Source organism: Kryptolebias marmoratus, linkage group LG8, assembly GCF_001649575.2.
Source record: "Kryptolebias marmoratus isolate JLee-2015 linkage group LG8, ASM164957v2, whole genome shotgun sequence".
NCBI classification, from domain to species: Eukaryota; Metazoa; Chordata; class Actinopteri; order Cyprinodontiformes; family Rivulidae; genus Kryptolebias; species Kryptolebias marmoratus.
Window position 1 is genome coordinate 28,229,912 of NC_051437.1, and position 23,808 is coordinate 28,253,719.

General features: G+C 42.9%; 3 protein-coding genes across 3 annotated transcripts; 2 read left to right on the forward strand and 1 right to left on the reverse strand.

The window, feature by feature from the left end:
- Positions 1-34: 34 nt before the first annotated feature.
- Positions 35-3,699, reverse strand: tmed4 (transmembrane p24 trafficking protein 4). The gene is made up of 5 exons (XM_017438395.3): positions 3,504-3,699; positions 2,817-2,917; positions 2,602-2,727; positions 1,987-2,133; positions 35-1,903 (listed from the first exon to the last, which is right to left on the reverse strand). Exons 1-5 carry the CDS (start codon positions 3,640-3,642, stop codon positions 1,754-1,756), a joined length of 663 nt encoding a protein of 220 aa, XP_017293884.1. The 5' UTR covers positions 3,643-3,699; the 3' UTR covers positions 35-1,753.
- Positions 3,700-4,300: 601 nt separating this feature from the next.
- On the forward strand, positions 4,301-16,723 carry ikbkg (inhibitor of nuclear factor kappa B kinase regulatory subunit gamma). Its single transcript, XM_017438394.3, has 14 exons — positions 4,301-4,652; positions 6,410-6,550; positions 6,978-7,243; positions 8,475-8,549; positions 10,557-10,763; positions 11,073-11,134; positions 12,195-12,297; positions 12,390-12,505; positions 12,595-12,747; positions 12,839-12,911; positions 12,994-13,128; positions 13,727-13,863; positions 15,164-15,240; positions 15,948-16,723. The coding sequence occupies exons 2-14, from the start codon at positions 6,412-6,414 to the stop codon at positions 16,136-16,138; spliced, it is 1,734 nt and encodes a 577-aa protein (XP_017293883.1). The 5' UTR covers positions 4,301-4,652; positions 6,410-6,411; the 3' UTR covers positions 16,139-16,723.
- sephs3 (selenophosphate synthetase 3) lies at positions 16,544-23,616 on the forward strand. Its single transcript, XM_017438363.2, has 9 exons — positions 16,544-16,550; positions 18,445-18,834; positions 19,333-19,436; positions 20,996-21,103; positions 21,233-21,387; positions 21,953-22,043; positions 22,180-22,279; positions 22,375-22,587; positions 22,943-23,616. Exons 1-9 carry the CDS (start codon positions 16,544-16,546, stop codon positions 23,182-23,184), a joined length of 1,410 nt encoding a protein of 469 aa, XP_017293852.2. The 3' UTR covers positions 23,185-23,616.
- The last annotated feature ends 192 nt before the right edge of the window (positions 23,617-23,808 follow it).

Here is a 23,808-nt window from a genome sequence, read left to right on the forward strand (position 1 = left end):
TTATTCACATTTAGGGATAAAACGAAACAGGAGGTTTGGCTAAGCCTTCTTTATTAAGCACTTTGAGGTGACATCCAGACCAGAGAAAAGTTTACAGAATAATTAAAACCACTTGAACAGGAATTTAGTGGAGCAGCGTGTTGGGTAACAGAATAATTACAACTAAAATCCTCCCTATAATAATAATAATAATAAAACACAATCTGCAGCTGCTCAATAAATAAGATCTGATGAAACACAACTGTATAAGAAAAATGAGGACTAAGGACTTCTGCTTTCACTTTAGGTTTGGGTAGAAATCAGTAGAAAACAAACAGAACTGTTATTTACAACAACAAGAAAAAAAAACATTTTATAAGAACAAAAACTGTATTTACAGACTCATGTTGGGAGCTAAAAACTATACAGCTTTAAAGGACAAGAAAATTCTTTATTTTAATAAGATGCAGCTGAAATCATAATAAATGTCTTGACCGAGTTAATACTGCTGGGTGTTTGTCTGTTAGCAAAATATCTTTTATTTTGGAAACTCTCAGAGGAATTATTGGATCCAAGATGGCTGCTACAACCAACGGACAATTGAATTTACAGATATCGAGCTACTAAAACGTATATTAGATATTTTATTTTAACGTTAAGGAATCCAATCAGAGGTGGCTCGATTAACAACGCCGCACCACACATTTTTTTATTTTTTCACAGATATTTAAAGTCTCTAAGTAGCTCAGAAGCTTGTCTCCTTTAACTCCCATTGATAAAAATGAAACAAAACCTGTTTTAATTTAAAAGTAAAGTTATTCTAAGTTAATTTTGTGCTGCAATGGAATTAAAACGAACCTCAAAGGTTTATGCAAACATTGTTGATTGTATAAAACTGCGCATAAGTCCTGAACCGCCCCTCGTTCTGCACATTTTGTTTAGAAAATCCAGGTTTGTTTTCTTCTTTATTAACAAAGAGCCATTTAAATGCGTCTTTGCTAACTTCTCCTGCTAATTCTGATTCATTCTTCGAGTTCAGGTGCCTTTTTTTCCATGCCTGAATTATTCATAGGTCAGCGTTAAATGGGTCAAATAAATAAAAAAAACAGCCAAAGTCCAAAGAAAAACTTGGAAATAATTACAACAAACTGTCTGCTTGGAAAATAAAGATGAAGAAATTAGTGAGAAACACAACAAGCGGACAGTTTGTGTTTTTTATAATGTTTGACAGACTTTTCAGGCGTTTTAAATAAATGATATAAAGATGTTTCATGCAGTTTTAATGCTGAAGATTCACGTAAAGCCTTTCTGAGGTGAAACTGCTGCTTAGAAATAATAAATATGGGAACAAAAGTCAAGTTGCTTCTGTGAAATATTTGCGTTAACGTTGACCACTTGGTGAATGCAGCTGAAAACAGAGGGAGAAACAAAAAGACCAAAACACAAAGCTGATTCTACGCCGATTTCTTGTAACAGTTTTAACATTTTTTGTTCTCTTCATTCCTGTAAAAATCGAATAAACTTTCTGCACTCTGAAGGTAGAAAATACGTCCACTGCTGTCCAGAAAACATCACAAACACAGGTGGGACTGGAATGTTGTGCTACAGAGGGAAAAGAAGACGTTGCTCAGGGTTGGTGTGAGGGGAAATAACTCGTACCATCGGGGTTTGATAACCGGACCTCCTCCTCCTCCTCCTGGATGGGTCTGGAGGTGGACGTGTCCCAGCCCTGCAGAGTAAAGTCAAGCTCCCTCGTCTGGTCTCCCGACAAACGCTACACCAGTTTCTTGGCCTCAAAGAAGCTTTTCAGGTGCCTCATCTGCCAGATGCCGGTGATGATGAGGATAAAGGTCTGAGCGATGGACCACCAGAGGACGCGCTGGTTGGTGCTCTCGCTCGTCATACGAAAGCGCTCCTCGCGGTACTAAAAGGAATTAAAAAAAAAACACAATCTGTTACGGTGAGCTGCAGACGGAACCGTCAGGCCCGGTTCCTGATTCCTCTCACCCTCTGGTAGTTCTGCTCCTTCTGGATCTGCTCCACCTGGTCCAGCAGCTGTCGCACTCGCAGCTGCAGCTCCGTCAGTTTGTCCTTCGCCGCGATCTCGGGGTAGTTGTTGGTGTGTTCTCCGACCTGGATGTCCAGGTGCACCCTCTGCAAACATCGTGAAGCGGTTCGTTATGGGACGCTTTTCTTTAATGTCACAAAAAAGAAAAAGGCTCTAAACTCCAGGCAGGATGGAGAAAAGATTCAGGAGTGATCTGTGACAAAAGGGTGGCAGCAAAGGTCAAAGGTCAAAGGAAAGGTTTACAGACAGTATGAGAGCAGCCATGTTGTCATCAGAGGTCCAGCACAGGTTGAAGGACTGGGAGATAACGTTAGAGACGGTGTGGACATGTGCAAAGGAGAGACAGAAGGATGTTAGAGACAAAGAGGACATATATGAATGCAGTTAGAGAGGACATGGAGGAGGATGACTCGCTGTGGAGGGAGCGGCAGCAGCTCTAAACTCCAACAGTCTGCTCTTTTATCAAAGCTGTCAAATTCACCTGAGAGGCAAGACAAGTCAGGGAACATCTGAGAGACAGTTTCCAAACAACAGAACGGCGGTGTTGTTCATACCAGCTTGCTTCCTGCAAACAGCGCCATCTTTGTGGAGTTGGAGTGTAAACAGATCTGATGTTCTCCCGGAGTGTGAGAGGTGAACGTGAACCGTCCCTCGGAGCCGTACTGACGGGACAGGATGATCTGGAACGGAGACACGCACCTTTGGGCTGACCTTCCTTTCGGCACGTAGATGTGTTTCGTAACGACATCACTTCCTGTCTGAGTTTTACCTTCGTGTCCGGATCCTTGATCTCGACGTGCATCCCGAGACCGGGGGTGGATGGGAGGAAAGAACCGGTCTGTTTGTCCCACAGCTGAGTCCGGTACTTTCCTGCAGGAAACAACACACGCAGGACATTTTAGCTACTGTTCTGCTACTTACTGCTTTTAGCTGGCCTTCTGATACTTTTAGCTGTCAGTTAACCTAATGTTACTTTTAGCTTTAAGTTAGCTTTTTGTTACTTTTAGCTTCAAGCTAGCCTTCTGATACTTGTAGCTTTTTAGCTTCTTGCTAGCCTTATGCTACTTTTAACAAAAGCTTTAGCTTTTAGCCAGTGTTCTGCTTCTTTCGGCTTTAACCATCTTTAGAGATAAATGCAGTTTCTCCATTATAAATTGACTTTGTGTGATAACTGTTGTTAGAAAAATAAATGAACTTGCTGCACTGTGTGAAAGTGCAAATGAATTAAACGTTTCCTACGTTAATAATAAACAAGTCAGGGAACGGTGTGAACATTTTGTTTCCTGACTGAACTGCCTGCATTTTAACTCATCTTAAGGTTTATGTGTTCAGTATTTGATTTATGTCACTATACTCGGTTTAAACCCCACAAACAACAATCTGCTGCGCCTCGGAAACAACCAGCTGTTAGCGCCGACTGCTAGTTAGCCGCTAAGCTAACCGACCGCCGGCTCACCGATCACCATCGTCTCGTCGGGAATTTCTTCAATGAAGCATTTTTTCTCCGTCTCTCCTATGTGGAAATACAGCGCGCAGCTCGGGTAAATCCAAGCTACCAGGAGGGTAACCGCAGCGGCTGACGCGGACGGCATCATGTCGCCTCCTTCGCCTCAGCGGACATCAAAACTGCTGCAGCGCGGTGACGTCATCTTCCACTACGGAAGCAGGAAGGGGATTTCCTGTGGCGCCCGAGCTCTGAGCCCCGAGTTCAGACTGACAGGCGGAAATTTCTATGAAAATATAAAGAAATCATAAAATACACAAAAAGAAGAGATGATTTTAGTGAATGTATCTTTATGTCTGATTGTTGCTGACTAGCGACTGTTTTCTGGATGTAGACAGGATAAAACGATAGAAAATTGTATTTTTGACATGATGCATGCATTCTGTGTTATTAGAAATATGCTTATTGTTGAAATTAAAAGGTTTACATCCTTTTCCATTATGGAGAAGAGTGTGTTTATTAACACGCCAGGTATGTGTTTACTGCTTTGTGTTGCAGTTTAATTTTCTCCCCAAACCTCTTAAATGTTGTGATAATCACTAATATATTCCCTATTAATAGCTCGGTTAGTGATATATCAACGCAGTTCAGCTTCAAATTGGACAGTTTACTGCCTTACTGGTCTGTTTTTCTTGCTGACGTGTATTTTATTTTTTGTCCAGCTTAGTTTCTGTTGAAACAAACGTTAAAAACTGAAAGCAGTCTTGTGACTGGAAGGAGTCCTGCCTGCGAGGCAGCGCTCAGGGTGAAGGATCAGTGTGTTTTTCCGAGCTAAGGCTCGGGTCGGTTCTGACAGATAAATCTCCTCGGTATTTTTTTTTTAACCTCTGACCAGCTTAAACGCGTCCGGGAGAGGTTACAAAGTGGATACAAGGCTTTTCGAGGGACACGTAGCTCTCTAATTTATATTATTGTTTTTATGGTTCAAAAATTAGTCTTAATTTCTCTAACCGACGTTATGCTATGTTAGCATGCTAAGCTAACTAGCTAGCCGCTCAGCTTTCGCCAGATTTCGGATTAAAAATCGACCTGAACTTGTTTATTTGTGACTGACAGCCCGACCATTTGTTTCTCTGGACATTAAAATTTAAAAAGAGGAAGGTAAGATGTGTATTGTTTGTATTCATATATGATCTGTAACAGATAATTTTTCGTTGACATTTAACGTTAGCTTCAGTTTACTTAGGATTACTGAGGCCATCGTGTTTTTATATCAGCCATGTGTGTCTGTTTTATATTTTTATTTATAGTTAGTCTTATTTACAGGTTAATCGTGATGAGGGCAGCATATTCTGAGTGATAAAACAAAATGAAAGTATATTAAACCTCCATACAAACACATTGAACTGTTATGTTTCAGGTGAGATAAAACATGAAAACAACGTTTTAGACATTAAGTTTCTCGCTTTAAAACTCAGACATGGTATTTCTGAGGTCGTCCATGCTGACTGATTATAGTAAAGTAATATATATTTGTCATAAAATAAAATAAACCTCTTTTTAAAGGAGCATGAAGGGCTCAAACTGTTACCGAAGGTGATTAAAAACCACCGATCAGGTCTCTTCCAGCTGTAATCAGTTTTAATTAAACAGCTCTGGGTTTTATTCACTGATGAGAAAATGTGTCAGAAAGCCAGACGCCTTCTCTGTCTTTGAGTGAAATTAATTGGAAACGAAAGTGAAAGCTTCTTCCTCAGGTTTTCTAACTGACAGGAAAGTGTTCAGCCCCTGAAACTGAAGGACTATTTGTCGATTCAGACACTTAAAATCACACATTTCTGTCTTAATTTAAGGGTTTTTATACACTGTGGTGTTTATGCTTCACGGCAGGGCTGTTAAACTGGCGAGTTTGTTTAAAACAAAACTACATTTTAAATTAAATTAATATAATGACAGTAACTGCTAATTGTCTGTCCCTCTGAGCAATTTAACCTCTTCTTTATGATGTTGTTTATGTTAACTATCATGAACTTTTAACTTAAAATTTTTGACTCTTAGGAAGCGTTTATCTTTTATTTGTGGAGCTTCTTTGTATGCCGTTAAAGTCCCCCCTGGTGATGAACAAAGTGATTTTATTTGAGTAACGTTTCTTTTAATCACAAGGAAACAATAAAATGAGCTTCATAAGAACTGTTTTCAAACTGAACCAGCACAAATTTAGTCATAGAAAGGAATAAAAACTACTGTTTTCAGCCTTTTACCACACAAAGGAGCTATTAATCTGTTCCTATTCAAATTAGTCTGTTATTTTTATTTTAAATTCTTTATTTGTGGCATATTTTAGGCTTTTGCACTGGGGTTGTTGATGTTTTTTACGCACCAGGAGGCAGTGAAAGTGTTTTTGTTTGTTTGTTTTGTGGGCGGATAAACAAAGATGAACAAAGGCCAAATTTCGCCTGCGTGCAGAAAAGACCGACGGTTCATCTGAGGCTGTTTCCTCTTTTCAAACAAAATCAGTCACCACTACACACACAGTGACGATGTGCAAACGTTGAGTATTTTAAGCCAGCGTTCATGAATTTTGCACGAAAATACTCATTCCTCTGAAAGTGGCAAACTACAAGGACTAAAAAAAGACTTTTAGCAAGTTTAAAGAACTAATTTAAAAGATTACAAGGTTTGAAGCAAAACGTAAAGAAATGAGAAACCAAACTTTTCCACAGTGCTGTATCTGTAGATTTATATTATTTATTCCACTTTTCTTATCCTGGATGGATATTTTATCTGTCCCTGGGGTGAATTTCAAAGGTCAAGCAGCTCATTATACAAAAACAAACATTCCACAAAATCCTAACCATGAGATATAATCAGTTTTCGAAGCTGTGGTTGTATAATACTAATTATTATTGCTTCTGCAGGGATGGTGCAGCCACAGCCTGATGGTCCTCTGCAGTGGGACATGTCAGGGGAGGACAGCGGAGGGACCCTCAGGGTCCCACCGGAGCTCGCCGGCAATGAAGTGGTGACCAAGCTGCTGTGCAACAACCAGCAGCTCAGAGGTAAAAACACTGAAAAGGCCGGGACAGAATCATACAGGGGGGTCAAACTCCAGTCCTCGAGGTTTCGCTGTCCTGGAAGTTTTAGGTTTTTCTGCTCCGACACGCCTGATTCAAACGGTTTAATCACCTCCTCAACAAATCATCGGGTTCTCCAGCAGCACGTCCATAAGTTGTCCGTTTAAAGCAGGAAGACGTCTAAAACATGCAGGAGAGCGTCCCCCGAGGAACAGAGTTTGACACGAGTGGTTTAGAACATAATAATGAACAAAAACGCTGTTTTTTAATATTTGTTTAAAGGTGTAATTCACTAAATACAGCCTTCTTTAGCTAAAATAAGGAATAAAGCAACTGATGGAGCTTGTTCTGTAAGAGTTTAACATAAAGTCAAAATAAACAGTTTTTCTTCCTTCGCCTGTGTGTCGCTCAGAGGCTCTGCGGCGGAGCAACCTCGCCCTGCGTCAGCGCTGCGAGGAGATGGAGGGCTGGCAGCGAAAAACCAGGGAGGAGCGGGAATTTCTCAGCTGTCGCTTCCAGGAGGCCAGGGCGCTGGTGGAGAGGCTGGCCCAGGAGAACCACTCCTTACAGAGCATGGTGAACTTACCGGCCTCGTCCTCCAACCACTGCTGCAATTCCAGCCAGACCGAGGACTCGCAGGGACGCCCGGCCAAAAACGGGCCGGTGGACGGGCCACAGGTCAGCGCGCTGATAATACACACTGCCCCTGAGCTGCATGTCCTCTTACCTGTTCAGGTTTGTCTTTGCTGCAGTTAGGAGTAAGTAAGATGCTAACAAATAGAGCCTAAAAAAAGACGGAAAATATCAGAATCACCTTTATTGGCCAAGTTTGTGCACAAAGCAAGGAATTTGCTTCGGTTCCAAACGCTCACAGCATCCATCCATCTTCTTTTACTCGCTTCTCCTTTCTGGGTCGAGGGGAGCTGGTGTCTGTCTCCAGCCGTCACTGCGTGAGAGGCGAGGGACACCCTGGACAGGTCTCCAGTCCATCACAGGGACACATAGAGACAAACAACTCTCACTCACACCTAGGGACAAATTTAGAGTTACCACTGAAACTAACATGCATGTTTTTGTTCTGTGGGAGTAAACCGGAGTACTCAGAGTAAACCCAGGTCAGCAAATGTAACTCCACCCTCAGCAGGCAGACATTAGATATAATAGAAACAGAATAAGACAGAAGGAACAGCATGAACATGTCGTGCAGCTGTAAGGTGTTTGTTGTGTTCGTCAGAAGGACAGCCTGGGGGAGAAACTGTCTCTGTGGCGGTTGGTTGTTGCTGAAAGCGCTCTGCAGCGCCGGCCTGAAGGTCGGAGTCTGAGCGGGATGTGTGGAGATGTTACCAGCCCTTCTCCTGACCCTTGACCTGTACGAGTCCTGGATCTGTCCGGTTCTGCGGAGCGATGGATGAGCAGAAAACGGGCAGAAAGTGACCTGCAGCTCCGGTTGAGTCGCCGCAGGAAGTATTTCCTGCTGGGCCTTCTTCTTCTTCTTCTCTGAACAGTGTCTGTGTGGGAGGACCACCTCAGAACCAGAACTGGTCCACAGTAGCGTTGTTGAGGATGGTGAGAGGAGGCGGTGTCACCTCCACAGTCTTGAGAGGGTTCATCTCCAGGTGGTTCTGATCGAACCAGCTGATCCACCTCCAGCCTGTAAGCGGACTCATCACGGTCCCGGGTCAGACCAGTTACAGTGCTGTCATCCTCAAACTACACAAGTTTCACAGATCGGTGTTTGTTCATAAAGTAAAATGTTTTGAAAAGTGTCCCAGCAGCCGTCTTCTGTAAGAGCTGAACGTTTTGATATTTGAACGGCTAACACAGTCTGCAGAAGTGGTTGGATTTCAATAAACGTATGAAACGCAGTCGAGTGAATGCTGACTCACGATGATGATATGCATCTTTTCAGACTCTGGATCAGTGGGAGAGGAAAAGAGTTGAAGACACTGAGCAACAAACCCAAACCACGCCGCTTCGCAGCCTGGTAAGACGTTTGGCAGCTCGGCTGCCCTCACCTCACGTTTATCTCTGTTTGCAAATCCCGTAAAACAATAAAAACAACATTAAACTTTACTCATAAATCACTTTTCATGTTACAACGTGCTTCACACAGAAATGCCTCATTATCGATCATTGTTCTCAAACCAGTAAAAATTAAAATAATAAAGTCAGATTTAACAACAGAAACTCTCCATTAGGAACATGTTTTAAATGGAGATTTTAAAAAAGTCACTGAAACACCAAAGCTGTTTTTTGCCGACGGCTTTTCGTGCAGTTTGATAGACTCACGAGAGGCCAAGAGGAGCCTTAAAATTCACGGGAAGATCTTTAAATCTGTTCCTCCGTAGATCCTGTGACCTCTTCACGTTTAATTTTAAGTCACGAGAGGCACAAGAAAGAGTTTTTCTACAAACTGAGAGACGCTGACGGGGCAGCGGTTGTCTCAGACTCGTTGCTCGTAAACGAAACAGGACAGATTTTTCGCCTCAGGTGTTGGGGTCTTTGTCACGACGTTTGTTGGCGTCGAATTCCAGCTGCTGGCAGCGAAACAGAAATGTGAGGCCACAAAGATGCCCTCAGCGCCTGGGAATGCCGGCCGACCGGTTTCTATTAAACATGACAATCTGCAGCTGTAATTAGCCACATGCTAGTTATATTTGCTATTTTTATTATTATTATTTCTACTTCAGGAACCAGACAGCCTACATCCCAGCTGCGGCTGTAGGGGGAAAAATGATCGAGCCACCTTTATTTCTAGGCTATATTTTTGCACGTTTTACAGAATAACATCCTCAGAAATCCAAACTCACTGATGTAGGATTCACACACACCCCTCCTGAGCCGGACCTGGAGGTTTCACCAGCAGTCGAGACGTTTTCAGAATCTCCCGACCGTCCGTTTCATTTTCAGGCGAAAGCTAAATGCGGTCCTGCCTCTTTCTTATCAGACGATTGTTTTTATTCATTTCTTTCAGCTCAGCTGTTTGTTGTCTCGTTACAGCTCTCGTTAATTTAGGAGGATCTGTGTGGTCCACACGGAAGATGATGGTGTTTATTTTTCCTTAAACGAGACCGTGGCGTTCTCGTGTGGACGGCTTTAAACCCAACCATTTGAAAACAATTATTATAGACTCACCTCTAACCTAACCTACAACCCCAGAGTTACAAATAATGTTTGTTTACTCTATTACTTTGAGAACAGGCTCTTTATTATTACACCAAAGTCTAAAAAGGTTTATCAGCGAACCTTGCAGATTAAAACTTCATATAAATCTGTTATACGTTTAAAAAATTGGGGTAAATGGGGCCACGTTTGGGTCGTTTTCTGCATCTCCGTGTGGACGATAACGTTTCTGGAAATGGCGCTGTGTTTACGAGGAAAAGGCCGTTTTGGAAACGGCGTTCCTGTGTGAACGGGGTTTTATGACCACAGTTTATCTAAGTCAAAAACAGGAAATTTTCTTGGAGTTTTATGAGAAACTAAGTTTTCTATATCTTGATTATTTGCAAAATTCAGTTTAATCTCAAAAGCACTTTAAATGTTTTGACAAATAAACTGATTTAAATTTTTAAAATGATGTTAAAAATGAAATTCAGCACTCTGTGTGTCAGTAAAAAACAGCTGATGCTTTACTGAAGTTGCTGACAAACAGTTTTATATATTTAATGTAATTCATCTGCAGAGAGAAAAAACCTGAAGCCTGAAATTAGGTTTAAAAGTCAACTTTTCCTGGGACAATGATGTTTGCCCGCCTGCTGAAACGTTCCCAGATTAAATGTGACACCTGCTGAGGTTTCATGCTGGAAACGTTGAGGTCACTTGTTTTCTTTTGGACCTCAGTGAAGGATTGGATGCAGGAATGTTTCTGCTTTTTTAAAGTTAACCCACGTTAATGTCATTTCTTCAGTTCACGATGATCCAGAACCTTTTCTTTCCTCTTCCCTGTCCGTCCGCCTCTGTCCTCATCGTGTCTCCGTCCTTCTCTCTGCAGCCGGTGGAGGGCGCCAACGAGTTCCTGCAGCTGCTGAAGAGCCACAAAGAGGAGATGAAGGAGGGAACGAGGGAACTCAGGAGGAAAAACGAGGAGCTGGAGAGGAAGACCGAAGAGCTGGAGAAGAAGATGGAGGAGGGAGAGGAAGAGAAAGATCGAATGCGTCGTTGCATCGAGCAGCTTCGAACCAAGCTGCTCCAGGCGCAGGTAAACACGTCGATCTGACGCCCTGCGTGGTGATATACAGACAGGTGAACCACTCTCTTACAAACAAAGTTAGAGGAGATGCCGTAAGTTCACCACAAACCAAACGGTTTGTTTTCCTGAGTATTAAAGCTTTATTGTTCACGCTGGTGAGTAAAACAGATGAGCATTTATTTAGTCCCGTTCTGAGAGGAAAGCAGCTGTCGTTAGACGTCTTTAATCCTCTGCGGTGAAGAAGACGTCTCCAGAGATCTTCTGGAGAAACCACCTCTTCTTGTTTGAGACCTGAAGGACGTGTAAAATGTTTTCCAGGCAAGCGGCGGCTCTGAAGAGGCAGTTCCGCTCCGCTCTGAGGCGCAGCATTCCTCCGACTGGTACGACACATTTCCACACCGACTTTCTGCTAAACTTTGACTAAACTCTCTGAAATAACAACCTTGTGCTGCATCTGCAGATAATTCTCCTCCGTCAGCATGCCTAATTTACCTTTTAGTTCTTCTGCTTAACAAAAACCTGTGAAATGTCCCTTTTCTTCCTCCTCGCTCTCTTCTTGTTCCCTTTTCCAGTTTTGGCCTGGCTAAACTCACAGAGCAGCTTCAGGCCACACAGGGCAGGTGAGCCCACAGCTCTGTGTGGTTTTCTGTTTCTCTGCCCGCTTCTCTCTCAACTCTCAGCTCATTTTGTCTCCTGTGTGTTTGTGTTTTTCCTCGTAAACCAGAAACGTCAAAGATGATTGTCCGTCCGCTTCAAATTTCTCTTTTTTTTTGTATTTTTTACCATGACAGTATCCATAAAGCTGGACTTTTTGTATTTAAAGAAACAAGGGTTTTCTCATGTTTCACCAAAGTCCCATTGATCTCAATGTTTTGTTTTTTTCTTGTGTGTTTTTATGATGCAAATTTTGTCTACATTATTCGACGTACCGCTACCAAACTCCCAGCATGCTCTTCTGGATTTAGCTGCCTGTTTTAATGTTTAATTTCTTCATTTTAAAACCTTCTCTTAGCTACAGTTTGCTGGAATAACTTCATTAAAAAATATGGTGCTTCTACCTAAATTTGTTTCTTTTCAGTTAATACTACAGAGACCATACTTGTGGCAAATAATGCAGAAATTTAACTCTTTAACAAGAGTTAACAATTCTGAGTAATTCTCTTTAAAAGATGAGATAAAGGAAAAACTTCACGTATCTTGGCACAATGTGGAGTTTGTACCAAAAACAGTTGAGAGAACTGGGTAAAAAGAGAGATGCCAGATCTTCCTGTCTTTAAGAAACAGGAAAAAATCCAACTAAGATCCTTTGTTTGTGTGAAAGATTCAAATAAAATCTGGGTTCACGGATGCAAAACAGAAAAGAGAGTAACGCTCGTAAAGGCATTTGACGCAGGATTCTTCGTCACGCTGCTTCAGCTGACTGATGAGTTTTCTCTGCAGGTATCGGGAGTTGGAGGAGAAGCTGGATTACCTGCAGAAGAGCTCAGCTCAGCGCGACAGGACGGAAGCTCTGCTCAAACAGAAGGACAAGGACTGCGCTCAGGTGTGATGGACCACAGTCCTTCAGGTCTGCCGAAGCTTTTAAACGACTGCGGTTTGCTAAAGCTCTGCACGTTTTTTGTTTGTTTTTTGCAGCTTGCCAAAGACTGCGAGGCGCTGAAAGCTCAGGCGACTTCCCTGTTAGGAGAACTGAACGAGAGTCAGAGCTGCCTGAAGAAGAGCGAGTACGAGCGCACCGTACTGGAGGAGAAGTAAGCCGCCGCGTCGCATCAGCGTCAGTGCAGCTTGCATGTGTGGCGCCCGCTCTGTTCTCCTGAGCTGTGTCCGTCTTTGACTGCAGGGTGATCGGTAAGGCGAAGGCGCTGCAGGCTGCAGAGCGGGAGCTGGAGCAGCAGAAGACGCAGCATAACGTGGCCATGGACAAGCTGCTGCTGCAGGTCCAGGGCCTGGAGCAGGCCCTGAAGACCGAGAGGCACACCGTCACAGAGGAGAAGTGGGTTCACTCTGCACAGTATTTACAGAAACATAACCCCCAAAAAGGACAAGAATGGAGAGAATCCTGCTTTTCTGTTTCTTTTCCCCAGGAAAAAGCTGACACAGCTGCAGCATGCCTACACGTGTCTGTTCAGAGACTACGACTCCAAACTGAAGAATGAGGTAAAAACAGATTCAGACGCACTTTTTCTTCTGACCTCGGCGTCGCCGCCGTGTTAACGGTCCCCTCCTGGCATTGCTGCAGGAAGGAGACCTGAGCAGCCGCCTGGAGGAGGCAGAGCGAGCGCTCGCCCTGAAGCAGGACCACATCGACAAACTGAAGGAGGAGGTGGAGCAACAGAAGGGCTCGCTGGAGACCGTCCCCGTCCTGACCGCGCAGGTATACTCACGCAGCTTTCTTCTTCTGTTAGCTTTAAACTTTGTTATTATCCCTAAAATATGTATTTGCATCACTAAGATGGAGCCTGAAATTACTATAACTTCTTTAATTCCCAGATTTTAGGTATTATTTTACGCCAGAAGGGGGCAGAGTTGCACCGTTTACTGAAACTACAGCTTTGACTTCACCAATAGTGAAGTCAACAGGAGCTTCTTACAGAGATGTGAATAAAATGTTCCTTTAAAAAAAATATTTCCAGCAACATTGATCAATGATTGCTTTTTAACTTTGATTTCTCACCAGAAGAATCAAATCTCTTGACCAAAACGTGGTCCGATGGTGTTTTTCTTCAGAGCTGCTATAAAAGCAGAAAAGAGCTATGATAATAATATTGCTCATTCCCTAAATCTACGTACAAAGGGCTGTTTGTATGTTTTAAATAGTGTATGTCTATAAAAGTATACAGTTAAAGAAGTTTGATGGTGATGTCATTTTTTCAACAGATCGTGTTCATTTCAGCCCGCTTCCTGTTTGCTTTAATTCAGTGTTGTGTTCAGCTGTGTTCACGATAAACCGGACTTGTTTCGCGTTTCCTCAGGCTGAGATCTACAAGGCAGACTTCCTCGCAGAGCGAGAAGCAAGAGAGAAGCTGAACCAGAAGAAAGAGGAGCTGCAGGAGCAGCTCAATCAGGCCATGGTGGAGATCGAAGCGCTCAAACAGGAGGCCTTATCACGGTAAAAATGGAATACTGAACGGAGCAACGCGGGCCGGTCAGCCTGAACTGGAGCTCAGGTCTTCGTTTGGGTCACTTTGGATTCAAGGAGACACGTTTGCTCTTCATCTCCATTGCTAATCAAGTGCTGAATCAGCTCCTTTAGCTTTACGGCAGAGGTCATCTGAAGCAAAGTCAGCTGGATCTGCGTTTGTCCTTTATGGTAAAACTGAAGCTGAAAGTCAGATGAGACCCACCTTCTGTCTAAACCCGGATTTAAACGTCCAGGATCTGCAGGAAAACCTCCGTTAGCATAGGCAGTAAGATTTAAGCATCAGTGTCAGGGTGAAACATGAGTTTCTGCTGCAGTTTTTACAGTTTCTGTCTCTTGGTTTACTGTAAGAGTTTAAAAACGTGGATAAAAGTTTAAAGATGTGGATCAGCCTGAATTTATCGTAATCTTTTAAAGATCCTGATCAGTTCTTCCCCTGGTTTTCTCTCAGTCCTCTTCCAGAGGATTGTTTCAGGTTAAACCAGTAAACTTTGACCTTTGAATCATTCAGGGATTAAAAAAAGGCTTCAAAACTCGAGAGATAAACCAGGATTGTGTCAAAACAGAAACTTAAAAATAGGATATTTAGGCTGTTTGTTACCAGCAGTTTGTCACAAAGATATAATATGTTGAATCTATTAAAAACACCAAATATATCAGTTTGACAGAGAGAAAATAAGATTTTGGCAGCAAGAAGCTGAAAACAGTACAGAAAATCTCCCGGATCTCTTTTGTTTTGACTTTCATCTGATCTAGATGTTAATTTTAGACACGATTACGCTCAAAACTGGCAGAACCGGCTGCTAAAGACCAAAGATTTATTACTACTTTTAAAAGACTGCAACAAAAAAATGTAAATTCATCATATTTTACATTAGATTCAGAATAATATTACTGACTAATCAACAGTTGTGTCCCAAACTTAACCCTTTCACCTAAAAAATGTCAAACGTCACAGCTGGACACCTGACGGGTCGAGGATGATCCCTATTGATTTCAACTCTAGATGCATGTTTTGCTGTTGTGTGAGAGAATTCAGGCTCTGGATTGTGGCGGTACTCTTGTTTCTGGGACTAGAAGCATAAAAATGCCTGTTTTCCTTTCAGAAGGTTTGTTTTTATCTACAGCGTAAAATCTGTGTTCTTAAAAAAAATAATAATCTAAAGTTGGATAAGGAGTGGGTCAAATCCAGCTGAACTCGGTGTATCTTCTTACGTATCGAACTGGTTTATAAAGGAGCAGCAGCCTGAAATATTCTTGTCTGTTTCAGCGAACGCATCGAGAAAATGAAGTTGAGACACTCGAACGACTTCCGCCAGCGAGCCGTTTATTACCCCCCGCCGCCAGGTACCTCACGCCGTCACGCAAACCGGCACGACGGGCTGCGTTCAGCAAACAAAACACTGAAAATGTGTAATTATTTAAAAAAGCAAATGCATTTAAAGACCAGTGAATGAAAGTTCTGTTACAGAAAAATCTCCTCAGTTTTCTGTTCTCCTGACTCAGTTCACTGTTTTATTCATATTTAGAAGTTGTTTTTTTTTTATTTGAATAAAAAATCTCGTTTGCATGCTGAAATAAAAACCTAGCGTATCTTAAAGGAAGGTCAATTAGCTGTGACAGCCATCTTGAATTGGGTAAATCCAAAAGTTAGTCTGTTGTAGACGCACATCCAGCGATTACTTTAAGAGTTTCGTTAAAATCCGTCCACTGGTTCGTAAAATATTTTGCTAACCGAGGGCGCCACCGTCTGTGTTTGCTTTTTAGTACCAAAAAAAAAAAACATTCTGGAGGCGCCACACAAACCCTGAGTCCTGTTTGTAGCTGAGATGTCTTCAAATCACTCCGAAGGATTTCTAGAAAGTCATGTTTTGCTGCTTACCATTTAGAAAGAAAACCATAAAAACATTTTAGTTTGTAAATTTAACTCTTACAGCCAGATACTGTTACCCAGAATTCATCTTTATTTAAGAAAGTAAACAGAACATTCACTGGAAACGAATACATAAATATGTTTAATTTGTGTTAACACTGTTTCCGTTCTCGCCGAGGAGTGCCCCCTGGAGCAGCCTTCCACACGGTCCCGGCTCTCCCGTCTCTCCGGAACCCTGGTTTGTTACCGGTCGTCAATCTGGGACCAGGGGAACCCGAGGAGCCGCTGCCTGATTTATGTTGCCCAAAGTGTCATTACTTGGCTCCGGACATGGACACGCTGCAGATACACGTCATGGACTGTATACAGTAACACCAGGAAACGCAAGTTCGTAGTAAATATTTGCATTCGGTGTATTTGCATCCAGCTCTGGGGGAACAAAATAAACAAATAACCTGTTCGGTCGTTGCACCTTACTCAATCTCTGCCATCCGATGGCAAAATACACAAATATAGTCTGGATCCTAATGTTAAAAACATGTATTAAAATCAAAAGAAGGCATGTCAAGGCAATCAGAAGGCCTTATAATAAAGAGAAAGAGAAAATAACATCACATTTCCCCTCTACGGCTTCGAAGATTCATCTTCGGCTGTAGCTTTTCCGTCGCTCATCATCGTATTTTTCATCCTAACACCTGGCCTTTTATTTCCCCGCGCCGCTCCGTTTTTGTACACGATCCCAGCTCTTTTCAATAGTCTCTTCTTTTTCTAGTGCAAATGAGGAGTAAAAACCACATGCCATGGAGTAAATGTGTATTCTTCTTCTGCTTCTTTAATCCAACATATCAGTATTTATTGGACCTAATAAAAATGTGATAAATCAGAAGAGTGATTTATTTTTTGTTTTGTTTCCACAAAAAAAAAAAAAAGGAAAAGAACTCATGTAAATTACCTAAAGTAAAGGACATTTGAGTAAGTCTTGGTTGCAAATGTAGCATTTTGCATTACCTCAAAAACATGTATTAGAGATGGATCTGCTCTTGTTGCCCTTCTGTCCTGTGCCTGTGTTTTGACGCTGGGCCTGACCCTTAACCCGCCGCAGAGCTTCTTGTGCCCTTTCACCTGTAACGCCTGCTATTTATCTATATGAATGTAAACACGGCGAGGTTCCCTCCGCAGATTGTGATGTTCTTTGTTTTGTTTGCAAACATTCAAACTGTTGGGAATTTGCAAAAATAAATTTAGTTACCAAATTGTGCTGGTGTCCTACATTAGGGTCGCTAACTTTCGTTTCACAAATTGAAATGAGGAACTCCGAGGGAGAAGGATTTTTTAAAAAATGTAGATATTTAGCTGTGAGACTCCATTTTTTTTTTATACGAGTGAACTCATCGAGGAAACTGCAACAGCTAAAGATTTACCAAAAATGCAGACAGGCTTGTGTTAGAAGAGCTAAAATATAACAAAAATCAGTTGTGCTACTGTTAGCTAGCCTTTGCTACATTTAACTTTTACCTAACCTTTTGTTAAGTTTAGCTTTTAGCTGGCTTTTTTTTTTTGCTATCTTAAGCTTTCAGCTAGTATTTTACTACTTTTTGCTAGTTTTGCTAATTCTATCTAGCATTCATATCCTGTGTTTTCCTCTTTCTAACTAGTCTTTGCTACATTTAGCTTTTAGCTAGCCTTTGCTACATTGAACTAGCCTTTAGCTAGTGTTTTACTGCTTTTCGTTTTCAGTTTTGTTCTTTCTAGCTAGCATTTTAGTACTTTTAGCTTTCCTTTTGCTTCATTTAAATTTTCTCAATTATTTTGCTCCAAGCTACATTTAGCTTTTAGCTAGCATTTTGCTACATTTAGCTTTTAGCTAGCATTTTGCTACTCTTATCTTTTAGCTGGTGTTTTGCTACTTTTAATTTTTAGTGTTTTCTTCTTTCTAGCAAGCCTTTTACTGCTATTAGCTTTCAGTTAGCCTTTGCTGTTTTTAGGTTTTCCTTTGCTACATTTAGCTTTTAGCTTGCATTTTGCTACATTTAGCTAGTGTTTTCCTTTTTTTTACTAATTGTTTGCTGCGTTAAAATAGCATTTTGTTACTTATACCTTTAGCTAGCCTTGTGCTACATTTAATTTTTACCTAGCATTTAGATTTTTTTAATCTTTTAGAAAGTTTTCTGTTCCTTTTGCTTTAACAACTGTTTCTGCTTCTTCCGCTGTGGCGCTACATACAGAGAAGAAACCAAATAGAGCGACTGTGGGGATTGGTGTTTTTCTTTTTTGATTTTCGTGGTAATATTAACAAAAAAGTTTTAACAATTGATGATTTGTGATTGGTGTTATACAAAGATAAAATATAGGGGGGGGTGGGGGGACTAGAAGAAACAAAGAAGGCTAATTTTAATCGCGACAACAGGTAAATGGTACAGTCCAACTGTCTTGTTCACTAGGGGGCTCGCGCTTCGTCAATTTCAATTTGAAGTAGAACCGGAAACTTGCCAGGAATTTCAAAATAATTTACGTCTCCTTTTCTTAGAGAATATTTCTGTCCAGAATCATGATAATTCTACTTTATTTTATAAATATTGTTGCTAATGTATTGAGCGACATTTTTACATCTTTCCTACGGGTGTGTAAACTTTCCATTAGGACGCCGGTTTTGTTTTATTTAGTTTTATTTAGGTAAGTCTTGTCTCCTGGCCACGCAGCGCTCCTTTCCGGGACGCAGCTCAGCGCGTCTTTTTACACCCAGACCTGTCTGTCCTGCATTGTGTGCGCTAGAACCGGTGTTCGGGCAGGCATGTCAAGCTCCAGTCCCCCACCTCCCTCGGAGGAGGCTGTGGGACCCGCGGGGTGTTACCCCCCCGGATACAAGCCCTTTAACCCCGAGGAGCACGGCCTGGATCGCGGGTTTCGTCTCACAGCCTTCTCGGACCTAAAGGGATGAGGATGTAAGGTCCCGCAGGAGGCTCTGCTCAAACTCCTGTCGGGACTGGAGCCGGACCGAACCGACGGCTCGGGGAAGGCCGAAGACCAAGCTCCGGAGTTCGTTGAACAGTTGTCCGGCCCGCGGCTCGGTAAGGACAGAAATATTGTTGTTTTTTTTTTAGCTCCAAACCTTTGTTCTCCGAGCTAACCCCGGCTAGCTAACGAACTGTTGCTAACCTGTTAGCTTGTTAAATTAACGGCTGCTCGTTTGGCAGAATGACAGCTAACAGGCAGGAGAAACTGGTTTGACTGTTTAAAATTGTTAACATTTAACTCGCTTTCGATCCCAGTTACCTCTTAACCTCATCATGAACGCATGATAATACAAACAGAAAGGACAAAAAAACAGGACATGTTTATTGAGCTGTTAAATTATACAACAGTGTCATGATTCAGCAGAATATTGCTCATTTTCTGCGGGTACAAAGTTCATCCCTTTCTGTCTGTTCTTTATTAACACTGTAGGAACCTAGTTACCACACAAAGTGGCCACAAAATAGTATTTCCACTAAGATAATGCAATCCACCCTGCAAGTATTGCACTTTTAAGCACAGAAATCATATCTTTGTTTTGTTTTTTTGTTTAGGTATTGGTTTGGACAGTTGTGTAATCCCTTTAAGACATGGAGGGCTGTCTCTGGTCCAAACCACCGACTTCTTTTACCCTCTGGTTGAAGATCCATACATGATGGTGAGTCTGCATTCCCTTCCGTGAAGCGTTCACACACTTTAAGAGGTAAAAAGAAACCGTAAATCGCAGCTTTAGATGAACCACCGTGCGCGTTGTGTTGCACCTTGTGCCTCAGATGAGCCTAAATGCAGAAGCAGGGGGTCAAAAAACTAAATCCAGCCTTGTTGTCTCCATAGGAGTTAAGATAATCTACACCAGGCAAGTCCTGCTAATCAAATGCATGGATTATTTGTGTAAAATGAAGTGGTTTTTGCTGCTTAAGTTTTGCAGTTCGCTGTCCTGGAGCATCCAGGTGTGTTAAACGCAATGTCAAATCAGCACTCGTCCTTTAGCTGTTCACGTAAAATGCTCCTCCTTCAGCCCGAACCACGAGCCACGATCCACTGCAATATTAAAGTCAAACTCCTGACCCAAAACCAAGACAAAATGACCCAAAGTGAGCAGATTATGTGAGGAAATGTATAAACTGAAGTTATTCTGGGTTAAAGCTCCTCTAAGTTGGTGTGGAGGGCTAACCATGATAGTACTCAAACTCTTACAGCTCATTTTATTTATTTAATGCAGTGGCTGAGCTGCAGTCTTCTAGGATTTTTAAATCCTTAAGTTCAAAAACTTGAAAAAGCAAAATTTGTAGCCGGATGCCAACAACCACGTGGGTTTGTTTACCTACGGAAACAGCCGAAGTGACTGAAATCAGGTCGGCTGAATGTAGGTCAGTCCGCGCGTCGAGCTTACACCTGGCTTTTAGCAGATTCTGCGAAGCGTTTTGTTTACGTTGAGTGCGTACCCTCGTTCCAGATTTGCGTTTGAATGTCTCTGGAGAATCAAACTGCTCTGTTTGGCGTAGTTTGTGTCCCATTTCATACTTTTTTTTTGTCTCGAGCGGCTTTAACTTGCCGCTGCCGCTTGTTTGGGTCCGGTCATGTGTCTGCAGGACTTCAGGCTCGGGTCACATGATTCTGCTCATGTTCCCAAGTCTCACCGAGTCGGATTATTGTTGCAGAACCGTACAGAAAAGCACCGTCGGTTCTGCAGGCGTCGCCAATAAATTAGTGTTTTTGTGACTTTCAGAGCAAAATGAGAAAACAAATATCTTGGACCTGTTTTGTCCTTTACAGCTGGTTTTCTTACATCCATTTATTTTCTTTTACCCACGTTTTCCTTCCCGGGTCGCGGCGAGCTGTTGCCTGTCTCCAGCCGTCACTGTGCGAGAGGTTGGGGGGGACGTCCTGAGAGTCCATCACAGGGACATAAAGACATAAAGAGACCATTCACGCTCTCACTCACACATACGGACGATTTACCAGTGAACCTCACGTGCATGTTTCTAGTCTGTGGGAGGAAACTGGAGTACCTGGAGTTAAACCAGGTGTGCGCAGGCCGGGAATCAATCCTGCGACCTTCGTGCTGGGAGGCGACAGCCCTAAACCACAGCACCACCTAGTTTAATTACGGCGCACCGATCGCTGTGCGAGGTGCAGTAAACGTGGTTTGAATCTTTTTACTTTTGCGACTCTCGGATGACATACCGCCCTGTTTTTGTGCTTCCTGTCTCTCAGGGGAGGATAGCGTGCTGTAACGTCCTCAGTGACCTCTACGCCATGGGCATCACGGAGTGCGACAACATGCTGATGCTGCTGAGCGTCAGCCAGAAGATGAACGAGAAGGTGGCCAATGAAACTACTCGAACACAAACTTTGTGCAGTTTTTCTGCTTCTAACAACCACAGATACAAGCAGAAGTGTTTTTAAGAAAATTCAGAGCTAAGATTTTACGTGTTTTATGTGGGAAAACAGGACCGGGAGCGAGCAATGCCGCTGATGATTCGAGGGTTTCGTGACGCCGCAGAGGAAGGCGGGACGTCGGTAACCGGCGGCCAGACGGTGATCAACCCCTGGATCATCATCGGAGGCGTCGCGTCCGTCGTCTGCCAGCCCAACGAGTTCATCATGTGAGTCTGTGTGACCTGCCTGGGAAATTTCATCTTTTATTTCCTTTTTACTGTTTGAAGGGAAACGAGTCTGATTTTATTGTTCAGCTGCATCAAATACGCACCTTCGTCAGTTAATCCAGCTCTTTTTCTTTGTTCATTTTTCTGAATCACGTAGAAAAAGTCAAGTTAAATCTATAAAACCGGCACCTAGAAACTGTCTAGTTTGAGCACAAAGACACAACAGACTGACTTTAATCACGTTTTATTCTGTTTGGACAAATTATTAGTTATGTTTTTTAAAAATGATATTTCTTCTTCCTGCTCTGTCTTCAGTGATTTGGAACAAATTAATTTTTTTCTACATTTATGAGGCGTTTCGGACGCTCGTTGGCCTGGATCTGCTCCCCTGCCTGTTACATCTGAGTTATGAGCACGTTTTAAAAGAATAAACAAAGTTTGAGACGTTTCTTTGGAACGTCTGGTTTTTATTTTAGTCCTAACTTGTGGGATAAACATAAAAACTGATCCGTCCGTCCTCCTCTCTGTCGTCTGAAGTCATATTTAAGTGTCGGTTTATTTCCAGGCCGGACGGCGCCGTGCCGGGAGACGTCCTGGTTCTGACCAAACCTCTGGGCACCCAGGTGGCCGTGAACGCTCACCAGTGGCTCGAACAGGTTCGACTTATTTATTTATTTATTGTTTCACCAGAAAAACACAAAAGACTTTCGGACCACATTAAAAACTAGTTTCCACCTGGAACTGTTCCGGTGATGAGTTGTGAATCTGTTGCTGCGTTTTGTTTTTCACCAGCCCGAAAGGTGGAACAAGATCAAGCTTGTCGTCACCAAAGAGGAAGTCAAAGAGGCGTACCACGAGGCCATGTTCTCCATGGCCACCCTGAACCGAACAGGTGCGTTGGATCCGACTCGTCGTTTTTTTGGTTCGTCCGTTAGCTTTAGGTTGGTCCGATCCAGCTCACTCGTCCTGGTTCTGTGTCCTCCGCAGCGGCGCGCCTGATGCACAAATACCAGGCTCACGCTGCGACGGACGTGACAGGCTTCGGTCTGTTGGGGCACGCCAACAACCTGGCAGCGCAGCAGAAAAACGAGGTGGCCTTCGTGATCCACAACCTGCCAATCATCGCCAAGATGAGCGCTATCAGTCGAGCCGGAGGAAACCTGTTCAGTCTGCTTCAGGGCAGATCAGCTGAGACGTCTGGTAGGAGAGCAACATTTACCCGTCTTCAGCTTCTGTTTGGTTTTATTTTCATTTAAAGCTGGAATAATCCACTATAATCTCTTAAAGTGGTCTTAGTCAGTATTTCTTCAGGCTTTCTGAAGTTTGGCTGCTTTTTAACTCATTTAAATTTAAAGAAATGAGAACAGAATGTTTCTTTGAGAGTAACGGAGCTCAAAGATCTGATTTAAAATGACTCAAATGTGATTTTTACGCCTAAATGAGTCCGAGTTCAACTCTGAAGATGGTCTGTATTTGGACTGACAGTTAGAAACGGCGGGAACAGGACCGTCCCTCCCAGGCTGTGGGACTAAAAGCGTCCCGTCTATCCCTCCAGGTGGACTCCTGGTGTGTCTCCCGAGGGAGCAGGCAGCCAAGTTCTGCTCGGAGATGAAGAGCAACAACTCGGCAGCGGGAGGCGCCTCTAACGGCGCGTGGATCATCGGGATCGTGGAGAAAGGCGACCGCCGCGCTCGCATCATCGACAAGCCTCGCATCATCGAGGTGCCGCCGCGGGGAAGCCAGGCGGCAAATCAGGACAACAGCGGCGCCGGCCCGGACCTGAGCAGCCTGTCATAGTCTTTCACTTCAGACCAAAATTACTGTCATCTTTTGACAAACAAGCCTCTCACCTTCGATATCATGAATTCTGGGTACATTCACTTCCTGTTTTCTTCTTTTTTTTAACCTGTTGTATTTAATTCTGAAATGTTTTGATTAAATGAAGTTGATGAATTGAGTGACGCTTCGCTCTGCCCTCCTCTCATCGGAAGGCTTGAGCAGCTTCCTGTGAGCAGCTGGGCAGCCCTCAGCCGATTGGCCGTCCGGCGCGGAGCCCCTCCCACTTTTCCCGTCTTAATGAAGCTCTGCGCTTTAAACCCTCACCTGGGGCCAGGTAGAGCTGATGTTTGCCCTGGGATCAGTGGCTGAGCTGACGGCGCTGGAGGCCTGAAGCTGTTTGTAGATTTTCTTGCTTTTCACAATCAATAAAACCATCAACTGGAACCGACAGACAGCCGGAGAGTTTTATTTCTGCTGAAAGTGTCTAAAACCTGATCTGCTCGGTCCTTAATGAGATCTTTGTGTAATTAGAATGAAATTAGATCAAACTTAAGCCTCAGCGGTGGATGTTACTGATGTGGTCAGGAGAATTATGTCCTTAAATTAGGCTTCAAAGTAGTTTTAGAGTCAAACAGGGAGTGA